The 12637-nt window shown below is 44.6% G+C and overlaps 1 protein-coding gene across 1 annotated transcript in view; it reads left to right on the top strand.

Annotated features, from left to right (window-relative positions):
• The window catches only part of ptprsa (protein tyrosine phosphatase receptor type Sa), a gene marked incomplete at its 5' end in the record, with an annotated part of 95568 nt that overhangs the window by 13848 nt on the left and 69083 nt on the right, over positions 1–12637 (top strand). The window contains one exon of the mRNA XM_084472913.1: positions 3628–3738. Coding sequence (XP_084329039.1) covers positions 3628–3738 — 111 coding nt within the window. The remainder of the gene's footprint in view (positions 1–3627; positions 3739–12637) is intronic.

The raw sequence follows: 12637 nt of genomic DNA, 5'->3' as shown, positions 1-12637 counted from the left end.
GCTTCAAATTAGTTTATAAACACACAGTAAAATGGCTTACATTTTACATGTCACACTCCTTTTCAGAAGTATAAAAAAGTGTCGGTTGGCAGGCTTTGTAAAGCATTGTCAGGCTGTTTATATGCCAGCCAGCCAGTCTGATAATGGAGGCAGACAAGGAGAATAGTATAAAAACAACTTGAGTTTTGTGTATATAGACTTTCCTGAGGACTCTCTCCTCCTCCTCTTCCTCCTCTTGCCCTCACTCTCATTCCCCGAACTCCTTTCATCTGTCCCCGAATTTCTTCCTGTCTCTGTCTTCCCCTTCTCTCCCCCTCTCCCCCTCTCTCTCTCTCTACCTCTCTATCTCTCTCCCTCTCTCTCTCCCTCTCTCCCTCTCTCTCTCTCTCTCTCCCTCTCCCCCTCTCCCCCCTCTCCCTCTCCCTCTCCCTCTCTCTCCCTCTCGTACTGGCTCATTAACGAGGCTGGCTGTGTTCTTCAAAGACCCCCTTTGAAATAATGGGGGTAGGGAGAGGGGCAGCGGGTTGGAGGGGTGCTGTTGAACCAGCAGGGAATGAACTGCTACTGCTTATACACTGCCAGGCAAACAGTCTCCATCCAGGAGAGAGAGAGAGAGGGGCAGAGCTCCCCGCTATGGCTTGAGTCATTGTTTATGCAGTAGAGTTGGATGCTGCTTGGTAAGTAAGTGTTTTCTCGATGTTGAAGTGTTCATTAGAAAGGTAGGGATACACCTTGAAGGGATTGTGTATCTCTGGGATTGTTTTGGGGGAATAATCGTTACAATCAAGACATTGATCACAACTGAATGATGATCAGGAATGAAACATGAGCACAAATCAAAGCGAAAAAAACACAAACGCCCGATGGCGGTTTTGCAAAGTCTGAATAAATCTGCAATTTACTAAAAAACAAGTTCCACCGAGTCTAGGCTCATAGTCCCTCCACCGGGTATCATAGTCATCTAAATATAAGTTCAGATACACAATGAATTCAGTCTGCTAAATATTCAGGCGAGGTTCTGAGACCAAGGATCTCCTGGCAGAATATTCTAGAACCACCCCCCACTCCGGGGGCCGCTGGATCCAGACTCCTCGCTTTGGTCATTGTTGTGAGCTTTCAAACCCCATTGGTGGTGGCTTTGAGGGGGCGAGGGGGGGCGGCGGGGTTGGGAGGGGACCAGCGGTGTCTGAGCACGCTCCAGACCACCTGCCACTGTGGCACAGCACACATTAAACGGATCCGAGCCAGGTCCCTCTGGCGCCCACGTAGCGCGCACGACACCTGCGCCTGTAAGGTGAGGCTTATTCACGTCGCGCATTATTCACCAGCGACCTGGCAGCTACTGAACCCCCCGCACCCCCACCGGGAACAGAGATTAGCGCAAGCTTTATTTTTATTTCCAAGAGAAACAAAAGGAAAAGGGGAGACGTGATAGTGTGAATATCGTGATCGGCTGAGATGAAGCTGTGTATTTCTGGCGAGGAGAGGCCTCACAGAGAAGGGTCTGACCCAAGCACCGACTGAATAGCCGACGACTTAGCATTCTAGCCTGTTTGAAACGTCATTTAACTCACATAACATAATCATGGATGTATGGGTATGGATTGGTTAGTATAGTGAACAGAGAACAGAGCAAACTACTAGTGCACAGCCATAATTTGCCCCATCCCCACAAGATTTGCACCTAACAAAGTAGATCTGATGTTGATTATTATTGGTTGTTCAAAGAATGGCAATAGCAATATTGGTATTATAATATTTTAAATGGCCTGGTGTAGCCTACTTATAAATCAACATATTATTGGATTGCTCTTGGAATTGTTCTACTTTGTCTTTTATCCAAAGGGACACTAATTGGTTTTCTAATAGATGCATGCCATTTACGAGCAGGTAAAGGTTATTCATTGCTCTCAATGTAGACTGTGGTCTCAGACCCAGAAAACGTTGGTGGGGAATCAAAAACCCTAAACCACTAGACTAACCCTGATTGAATTAGTGTAGTTATTGATGATTTTCTAAAACGAGTGATTCAACACTGCATCGGTTTTCAAAGCTATAGGTGAGAATGAAGGAAGATCTGAGTTCAGATCTAATCATGTTCATTTGCGTCATTCCGATTGTCATGCCTTCTTAAACACGCAAAATAGGACTAATTACGAGCAGACAATTAGGGGAACACACTGGAGGTTTGGCGCGCTGCTCAGTGCTCTGAATGCCTGACTTCAGATCATAATTACTGGGCTCAGTGGCCTCAGCTGCGTTGTGCTACAGGAGAGGAGCTGTTATACTGGGGGAATGGGGGTCCTGTACTACAGTGTGCATCATTAGTTCCCCCTCGCTACACCGCGATGGGACAGGCTGCAGCTACGTGTATACGACGTATCCACGTGTCCTGGTGGGACGTTAGCGAGCCGTGGCGTGAGGGGGTCCCAGCCCTGATGATGTCATCACCAAGCGCCAGGCTTTTAGTGAGCTGCCCGCACTGTGGTTGTTGTTGTTTTTTTTGTACCTCAAACCAACTACCGCCTCAACTGCCCCAGGTTTAATTATTTAGCTATTGTGTACTTTGGCAGGGAGCGGAGAAAAGCAAACCATAAACTAAGAGTCAAGCATTGGCAGAATTGCCGGAATGGCATCATGCTTGCACATGAATTGGAACAACACAAAAAAAACACAACCGCACGCAACACAAACTAAAAGTAAAAATACAATGATAGTGAAAAATCACTGGTAAACATCGCCGCCCCTGATCTGGAATTAAGCGTGTTTCCTCCCCTCTTATGCGTTCATCCATTATGCAACAACCAGATCTCTGCTCATGGACGATGAGTAGTGACTGCACAGTAAGCGGTCCTTTTGGCTGCGGGCTAGCGAGGAGGGGCCACGCGACTGCGCTAGGCAGTGGCTCGCTGCTACTCACTAGTTAGCCTCGGACGTGAACCAATGAACCGCGCATCCCCAGGTTTTCCCAGGCACCCCCGGTGCTCTCTCCCTTCTTGCTTGACACACAGGCCCTCCCTAGGCCAATGCTGCACAAGGACCAGACTGCTAATCGCATTGCAGCGTTTCGTTGCGTCCCTCACCTCACCTCTCTCTCTGTGAGGACATACAGTATGCCCATGTCCAATGAGAGGACGAGGCGTCCATCTTGATGTGTGCATCAGTTAATCTCATCATTCAAATTTTCACCGGTCCAGCCTTTCATGCATTTATTCATTCATTCCCCCCTCGTTAATCCCTTCATTCATTCATGTATTCACTCATCCATTCAACATATTTTATTTTTTCGACACCCCTCCTCACCCTTAATCCTCAGTACAGGCTTGTCCGGAGGAGTCGCCATGTGTCCGGTCAATAAATGTTACCCTTACAGCGAGAAACTCTTTAAATAAAGCGGTGAACCTGCGGATATATTGATGAAAAATGTGTGACCTGCTGTGCCGTTGCCATTACAAAATTACTAAATCACTTTCTCTTCCTCTCTCTCTGCTTTCTTCCTCTTTCTCTCTGTCTTTCTCTCTCTTTTTGTGTTGTCATGTACCTCTGTGCCCCCCACACCTCCCCCTCCTCCTCCTCCTCCTCCCCCTCGTCTCCATCTCTTGTCTTGTTTGATGGTTTGACTCCCAGGGGCCCTGCAGATTGAGAACAGCGAGGAGACGGACCAGGGGAAGTACGAGTGCGTGGCGTCTAACGTGGAAGGCGTGCGCTACTCGTCCCCCGCTAACCTTTATGTGCGAGGTAGGGAGCAACCCGGGACCCGCCGAGCAAGGCAGCAAAAAAAGAGATTATGATAAACCTGAACCCAATGTCCAAATGTTCTGACTAAGAATGTTAACAACGGCCGACGTTTAACTCTGTGTGTCGACTTTTAACCAATAACAGTTGCCTGTATCCTTGTTTGTTTTCTGCTCGAAGAAACAAGAAGTAAGATTGAGTCTCTTTAACGTTGCTAGCAGCTTTTGTTGTCCGTTCATGTAACCTGATATGTAACGCTTTCGGGAATTTGCCAGCTACTATAATATTGACCGACTAACGTTGTTCTCTGTTATGATGTCATCCTCCATGTTGTTTCTTTCAATGCCCTCCCCTACTCGCTCGGAAGGAAATGCGTAGCTCATCGAGCCGTATGTCTTGACCGTATCAGACGCCTTTTAAATGTTTGACCAATAAGATCACCCCCCCACCCCCAACCCCCTACCCCCCCCCACCCCCCTCCCCCCACCCTGTGTCAAGGTTTACAATCACCCTTTGAGAGTCTTCTCAGACCTCATTCAATGGTTTAGGGTTTGCTCTTTTCAGGTACAAGAACGCAACGGTAAGTGTCGATTTTGATCGAGTGGCCAAGTCGTTAGAGCCCACCAATCAAAATCGAGTACCACCCTCCGTGGGTTGGTTTCAGCGGTCAGGACTTAAAACCGAATCGAAAATAAGAAATGTTTAAAAAATTGTGAATGCCTAGCATATCTCAAAGTTTAGTCAAAGAAAATATAAATTGGGAATCTTTATCCATTATATCCTGTCACCACTGCTTTGGTGAAATATTCTGTAAAGGGCTTTTTAAAAAGTCTGCAATATGTTAGTCATAAACATTGGGTTTCAGGATATATTAGGATCCTCAATAACAGAGGGAGCGAATGCAGAAGCCCACTGACTCTCTCCCTCGAACGCCCAACATACTCCCAGTGAAAAGGGAGTGCTAATAAATTGAGGCATATGCATTTTCAACATGTATTATTTATGTTGTGCATATTAAAAAATGATGCCTCTGCATCAGCTTGTTTCTGCTGCTGTGTACCAAATAACTTTTGTTTCCTGATAAATAATTCAATGCCCTGGTAATATAAAAAAAATGGGTCAGGGAGTTTTTACTTTATTAATAATATTGCCATTAATGTGGCTCGTGAACTAGCCAGGGCCAGGACGAAAACAAATGAGCTCTCTGTGAGAAAACAAAATGGATGGCGAAGAAGACGAGCAATTGCTCAGGAACTGACGGAGACGTCATCCGTATTAATGGAGCCACTTGCCCCCCCCCAACAAGAGGGGGAGATCAGGGGAACCTCAAAAGGTTTCCATTCCGAACCGTCCACCTTGCTCCGGCACAGAGTGGAAGAGACAAATGAGCTTCTCTCAGGTTATTAAATAGCACATAATTGGGCACACTGTAACCGTTGGTAGGATCTTTATCATAATAGTGAGGGAGACACTCTGCCCTGATCGCTGCTTGGCCACTGCCTTGTAGTCCCAGACGTACCCACTAGAGTGTCAGGAAGTGGGATCTTTTTTCGCGGGTATCGCGCTACATTTTCAGGGTCCAAACACACCCTTGTTTCCTGGTGTCAATCTTTTGTCTGTCGTCAGTGAACGTCGATCAATTCTGATATTTGATGTTGACTATGTTTTCTTCACAAAGCAAATTGCACATTTGAGATTAGCAGCTGTAGTAAGGATAACCTTTCATGGAATAATTTAAATCTTAAACCCGATTTTTTCAAATTGGAATACCTTTTTCTACTTCTAATACTTATTCTACTACTCTAATAATTGGATTTCTAGACCTAATGGCACTTTCTTAAACTGCAGCTCCTAATTTCAGCTCAAACTGTGTCCTTATTTTAAATTTTTATTTCAGTCATTAGTTTTCTTGCTTTATTTTTACGTTGACTTTGGTTTCTTATCAAAAAAAAAAAAAAACAGTATGGTCCGACGGGAGCATCTCCTTGTGGCCATAATGAGCTTTTGAAAAGGTTGAAGAGTTATTATTCTATGATTGCTCTAGCTCCAGTGGCAGCCTATGGGGTTGTTTTACTTTCATTTTCTGTTTGTTTGTTTGTCTTCTGTTCTTTCTGATTGGTTTTGATTATTTAAGAGTTGGCGTAGAGGAGGGAGGTGGGAAGGGTTAGAGCTTGGGCCAGGCCAGTGTACAGGACTTCGAGAGCTGGGGGTCTGGAAACAGGAAAAAGAGGGCTTGGTTGGGGGGGTGGCGGGGGGGGGGGGGGGGGGGTATAGATGAGGGACAGGCAGCTGCAGCCTAAACACCATGAGGTGGCTTTTTTTACTCTCTCTGTGTTTCCCCTATTTTTCTCTTCTCCTCATGTCATTGTGTTCTGCATCAACCCCTTTACATCCCTCAGAGCTTCGAGAAGGTTGGTGTGTTTTTTTTCTTTTTCACTTTTTTTAACCCAGTCAAAAGTCAAATAAGAAAAATCAACATGTTTGAAAAAAAAGAAGGAAAATAGCTGTATAACAGATCTCGATTCATTCATCAATTTGAATAGCTTCCAATTGCAGCGATTTAATCAAAACTGCTAAATGACTATGAAAGAAAAAAGTACTTTTTTTTTCTTTTGATTCCTTAGAAGAAATTATGAAAGCAAGCCCGATTAGCTTGGGTCTTGTACATTTACTTTATGTTTGCATTGTGGGGCCTTTTCTTCTGCATCCTTTGGTATTGCTGCTGCACTGAAAGGCTTTTCTTGCATGTTTTGTTATGAAAACCCTGCACGTGAAAATAACCTGGTTTGACCCATTGCATGATGGGAGAATGTAACTGCGCTTGCATGCCTGTAGAGAACCCCTTTGGCCGTGGTTTTCTGTCCGTGTGTATGGTGATGGTGGTTGTTGTTCTTTTCGTGTTGGTGCATTTTTCCCTGAGTTTTTCTCCATGAGTTTCTATTCCGTTCCTCTCTCCTTTCGTAGATTCACCACCTCAAACTTTTCCTTTTATTTCTAAGTTTGTCTTGTGACTTTGTCGTTTTGTGTAACTTTTTTGTGTTTATAGTTTCCCTTCAGTTATTTTCCTTTCCTTGTTTTACATTTTTAAGAAAAACTAAATTCTCTCCTGATTTATTCATTGATAATTTTCTTTTCCCTTTTCAATGATGTTTCTCTTGCTTCTTGAGCCATGAAGATATGAATGTGAATGCTAAAAGGAAAATCTGTGTGAATACAGACGGTCTTTCTGCCATCTTATGTACAACCAAATGTTCCCTCTTTCTCAAACACACACACACACACACACACACACACACACACACACACACACACACACACACACATATATATCTACATAGAGGACACTATTCGTCAATACCTGTTTCATTGGTGATTTCACTCGGCCATTACGGCATGCCCCCAGATCAATATTAACATCATGGCTTTGACTTTCCAGTCAAAGTTTCTTAGTGGCTGCACACATTGATGCCCTTTATATTCTAGTGGAAGGGAAGCCTTGTCTGACTAGTGGCGCTTTGTTGTTCATTCCCACACAATAAGACCAAAAGTGGACATGTTTTGTATGATCACTAGCTGGATTTGACCTGGGTATTGGCTGTACAAATTACACTACGGAGTAGAAGCATAAGGGCTGTTTGTCATTTGAAGTAGGGCATGCCAAATTAATCATAGCACTGCTTGTTGATTTTCACTGTAATTGTGTCTGTCCCAAAACTTGAGGCATTCCAACAAAAACGTTGCAGAAGATTTTCCCAGGATTATATTAGGTTGAACCAGCCCCATGTGGAATCTCATGTACGTGAGGGCAATGAACACCTATGTGTTTTCCATTACTTAGCTGCTTTGATGAAGTCATGAATATGTTTTCTTTGGAAAGCTCTATATATTCATATCCAGGGGCGCATTGAGGCGTGTCCAATACTTGTAGCGAGAGGCTGATGAGTGTGTGTAATGTGGAACTGGTGATACATGTTGCCACTGTTCATAGAAAGAAAAAAGAACACAGCCAAACCATTTACCCTTAATATATTTCTTTGTAGATGTGGTCCATTGGGGACAGAACCAGCTAGTAGTGGATTGCCTTGTGAGGATGAATGACGATATAGGAAGTACAATATGACGACATTTTCACATCAAGCATCAAACACAAAACCCACAACTTCAATCAGACATAACATCAAGAACAGTTGACACACACCCCTTTGTTCTCGACAAACCAGTTGTTAACACATGGAGGTGTATCAGAATGATCAGAAAGACTGGCCTGAGAGAAATGCACGTGCATGCCTACCTTTCTTACAACGATGCCTGTCTGATTTTGAATATGCTTGCATGTCATGCTCTGCATTTGTGTGTGACGTTGGGAAAGAAAGCTAGATTACACCTTATTTTTTCCTACTGGCCAACGCTACTTCCATCCCTATTAGATGTTTTTTTCTCAAGGAGCACTTGACTCCAATTGGTATCAAAGCGGTATTCATTTTCCCTCTCACTTCACCTTCTACTTGAATGCAAATATATTTTTCCACTGCCTTTTCTAATCCAACTGATCAGGTTCCCCAATACAATACTGTGAAGGTACATGCGTAACTGCTGTAGGTTTATTCAGTTTGCTTGACCACCGTACTTCAGACCCTAGGATAAACACACACCGGTCAATCCCCCTCTAAATCTACTGTTTTCCTCCGTCAAGATTCCTCTGCCATATTTCCAGTAAGATTCCTTTAGGTACTCATTTCCATTTTGATGAGGTACCCATAGAGACTGTTAAAGCATTGCCGCAACCACGGTGTGCAAAGGCGGGCTGACCCCCGTGGTTTATATGTAAATGCCCCAGGCCCCTCACCCCGCAAGTGTGACTAAGGAATCTCTATAGCGGGCCTTTGTCCTCAGGGGGCTAGAGGGTGTAATCTCAGCTTCAAGGTGACTCTAAAGGCTGCACATTATTTTGGCTTTCCCCCCCTTCATTTTGGGTCAGCAGAGTCTGCCCTCACCAAAATGGCAGATAATGTCCGCCTTCTGACCTCTTTGTTTTTTCGACACAACTCCCACCACGATAACCCACCCACGAGTAGAGCTAGTGCAGTACTCTGGCATTCTCTCTTGACCGCTTTTCACTTCGACCCACTGTAAAGGCTTCTTGAATTGTCTTTCTCACCACATTGGGGCTTGAAACAAGATTGCTAAATTTGTACGTCCAAAAACTTGACGATGGTCCATGATTTGGGTTTGTTTTGACTCTGTGTTCCAACGGCCCTGGGCTACTGGTCTCTGTGAATGAGGAGCGTGTCCATGCAATTGGGATTCTCTTGTGTTTCTTGGTTTGTTGTTAACAGGCTGTAATAGGTATGCACACTTATACTGTCACAGTTTTATTTATCGCCACTGCAAGAAGACGCATTGGGATGTTTAGATGTGATATGCAATCAATCGTACTCGAGTCAATTAGATTGAATTTGCCACAAGATATCAGTAATGGAGTTTAAATATGTCCTTAGGCTCCAAATCCTTCACTCTAATGAAGCCAGGCTAGTACAAGATGGAACGGCTGTGTAATATGGTTATGCCGGTAATTGTCACTGTGGCTTTAAGTCTTCTTAGAACAGTATAATTTGGTGAAGGAACAGGAAATAGTAATGGAATGGAGTAGGCATCCAATCACAGGGATGTTTAGGAAATTGGGCGTTAAGAACGAGATCGAGAGTGGAAGCATTGCAACAGTCTCGACCGGGTAGACCGAGCGGGCAGATCCATATTGCAGCTATTAAGGTCAAATGTGGATTTTTGCCGTGACCAATTTGATTTTATTCAAAGCAAACTTGGAGTTTCAAAACTGTACAAAAAACGCAAGGCATGCGATGCAACTCTCCTCATTTTTAAATATCTTTTAGATCATTAACGTGATTGTTTAGCAAATCCTTGAATGTATTTTTGGTCAATGGACTTGATTGGTTGGTGTCAGTAGTCTTTAGTCCTCATGCTGAACCTGGTGGAGTTGAGACTCGAAGGTGAGAGGAACTATCCTGTGGGATACCTCATTCACTCAGCCACTGCAGCTCCCGGTCCATTGGCCCCTGGTCCAGGAAAGGACCACCAGACACGCCTAGATTGGAAAGGGCTGACCTGATTTGGCCTGATTTTACCACCAACAACCTGATTGATCGGCCTCTCATAAGTGTTCAAACTTTGAATTTGGATTGAAAAAATTAAGAAATCAACTGAGAGGAACAATAGCTGGGAAAACAATAAAAACATCTAATAGCTTCGATGTCCCATCCGTTTGTTGAACACAGCTGGATCGCTTTGGTGCTGTCTGTTGTTCAGCAATAGTATGTGTGGATCTTGTTTGGCTTCATTTCCTTTCTTTTTTTTCCGTTCTGTTTAATGGTGTGTGAGTGTCTGAGATGATGCCAGAGTTGGGAATGAGTGGCATGCTTTGAAGGTCTTGGGTGACATTTTTAATGGTGTTGGTTTTCTTGTGTCTGCCCATGTGGATCAGGGAGCACCACCTGACCTGTTTATGTCATATGTCATGCCACAGCCACGCCCATGCATGTCCCTGTGAGGAACTGGCTGCCCTTTCACCTGTGTTGTCTGGTTAGGCACTTTTTTCAGACAGGAAATAGAACTTATTATTTTTTAATCAGGTACATTCGTATTGGCTAGCTATATCATTAAACATCGTTATTCATTGATTCATTAATGAAGGTCATCCCTCAAAATTGCATGACAGTCTGAAGCTTTCAATGTGTGTTTTTTTGGTATTTTTAAAGCCCCTATTTTTTTTTAACTTAATCTGGACCCTAAAAGTGCCACTTTTAAACATCAAGTGGCCTTTGTGTTGCCAATATAGTTAGATCCCGTGTCTACACAGACGAAAGAGATTCATTGTCAGATACTATATCCGCATAATAGACGTCTGTTTTGCCCAGGCCAAAGTTAGGAGCAGAAATAGCCATCGCTGGTGGAAGAGAGGACACTGATGATGCATGTTCAGTTTTGTTGAGAAAGAAGAAGAAAATGTGACGGTCGAGGGGCCTTTTGAATGCTCTCGCCATGTTGGCTTGATATGGTGTAGTCATGAGTATACTGCATGCTCAAGTCAGTGGCCAGTCAAACATCCACCATGTTTCCTAGGTGACTTTTCTTTAACCCCTACTTGTTGGTATTGGTCAAATGTGTCCATTGCGATGATTGTATGAATCCCATTTGGATCGACACGGTATTCTTTGTGAATGCTCCCTATTAGTAGCCCTGACCCTCCTCCCAACTTCCTCTATCCTCAACCTAGTCCAAACCCCTTCCCCTCCAATCACCACTCAGCTCGACTCCCCTTTCCCTCACCCGCCAACAACACGCCCGGGCCCCGCCGACACCGAAATGCAGTGTCCGGGAGGGGACCCCGACTCTTGACTTTAAGCCCCAGTGTGAGAGACATCCAGACCCACTTTGAGTCATGGTCTTCCTTTTCTTTTGGTCCAAAAAACCACAGTCTCCCTATTCTCTTCCCACTTCCACCCTCTACCCCTTCCCTCCCCCCTCCCCCCGCTTCCCACCCTCCCCCCACCACCACCACCCCCACCCTAACCCCTCCATCATTCCCCTCTGTGTCGTATGTCCACTTCACCATCCGCGTGTGTGTGTCCGTCTGCACATCTGCCATCCTGTCCGTCTGTCTGGCTGCCTGGTCCTTCCTTTTTTTTGTTCCCTCGCCTTTGTATCCCTGGTCTAGTTGGTCCGTCTGTCCCTCAGTCAGTCAGTCTGTCCCTCTTGTCTGCCTTCATTCATTGTTTTTTTTCTTTCCTGGGCTCCTCTTATCTCCTCTCTTTTTCCTGGTTTTTCTTTGCATGCCTCCAATGAGGACACACACAAACGTACACACCGTTTGGTATTGACTCATAGTCTCACAGACCTCTAACCCTGACATACTTTTAACACGCATGATCACGCAGCCATACAGTCGAAATCAACAGAAGAACCCACATATGTATACTCACAGACACACCTCACCTAATTTCTCCTCTCTGTCCAAAACCCATTCTCAGATTCTCTTCCACACTTTACTCCTCATCAACTCCTCCGGTGTGGAACTCCTTGCTGTCTCTCTCTCTCTTGATTGCCATCCCTCTCCCTCTCTCTCTCTGTAAACCTATATCTCCTCCCCGCCTTTATCTTTCTACTTCCTGTTGTTCTTGATTCTGTTGATCTCTCTCAAATGGTTGACTGTAGCTATGACTACAACAGATCTCTCTCTCTCTCTCTCTCTCTCTCTCTCTCTCTCTCTCTCTCTCTCTCTGTACTTCTCCTAGACACACACACACTTTGTTTCTCTATAATTATTTTGTGTTAACCGGGACTGCGATGTGACAATGTGCAAAATGCCAAATTTTGTCACATTGGCTGGAAAAAGCTTACACAGCATTGAAGTGGGTTACCCCCCCCTCCTACCCCATCTCCCAACCCCACCCTCCCTCTCTTCTCTCTGTCTCTCTTTCTGTCTCCTACTCTCTGGCTTTCTCTCCAGCTCTCTCTCTCGCTCTCTCTCTCGCTCTACCTCTGTCTCTCTTTTTTCCTTTTCCGTAAGGTGCTCTATCCTCCCACCTGTATCTCTCCTCTCCTCTCCAATCGTCTCTTGTCTGGGCATGCTAGCGATCCTTCAGTTATATTCTTCTATGCATTTTATCTCAGTTTTTTAATCTCTGGTTTTGTTATCGTTTTACCCGGTTTACCTCGGTCTATCTATGCATGCTGTCTGTGAATCTGATAGCTGCATCTGTCAATGGAACCGTGTGAGATCTTAAACAGGCTTTGTCCAGTGGATCTACCCTTTAACCACAAAAATCTGATTAAAGTTTCTCATCTTTAGTCGTTCCTAGGTAGTAGCAGGCCACAGGGGGTGCTG

The sequence above is a fragment of the Micromesistius poutassou genome (genome assembly GCF_964030765.1).
Source record: "Micromesistius poutassou genome assembly, chromosome: 9".
Lineage (NCBI taxonomy): Eukaryota > Metazoa > Chordata > Actinopteri > Gadiformes > Gadidae > Micromesistius > Micromesistius poutassou.
This window is presented reverse-complemented; position numbering and strand designations above follow the sequence as displayed.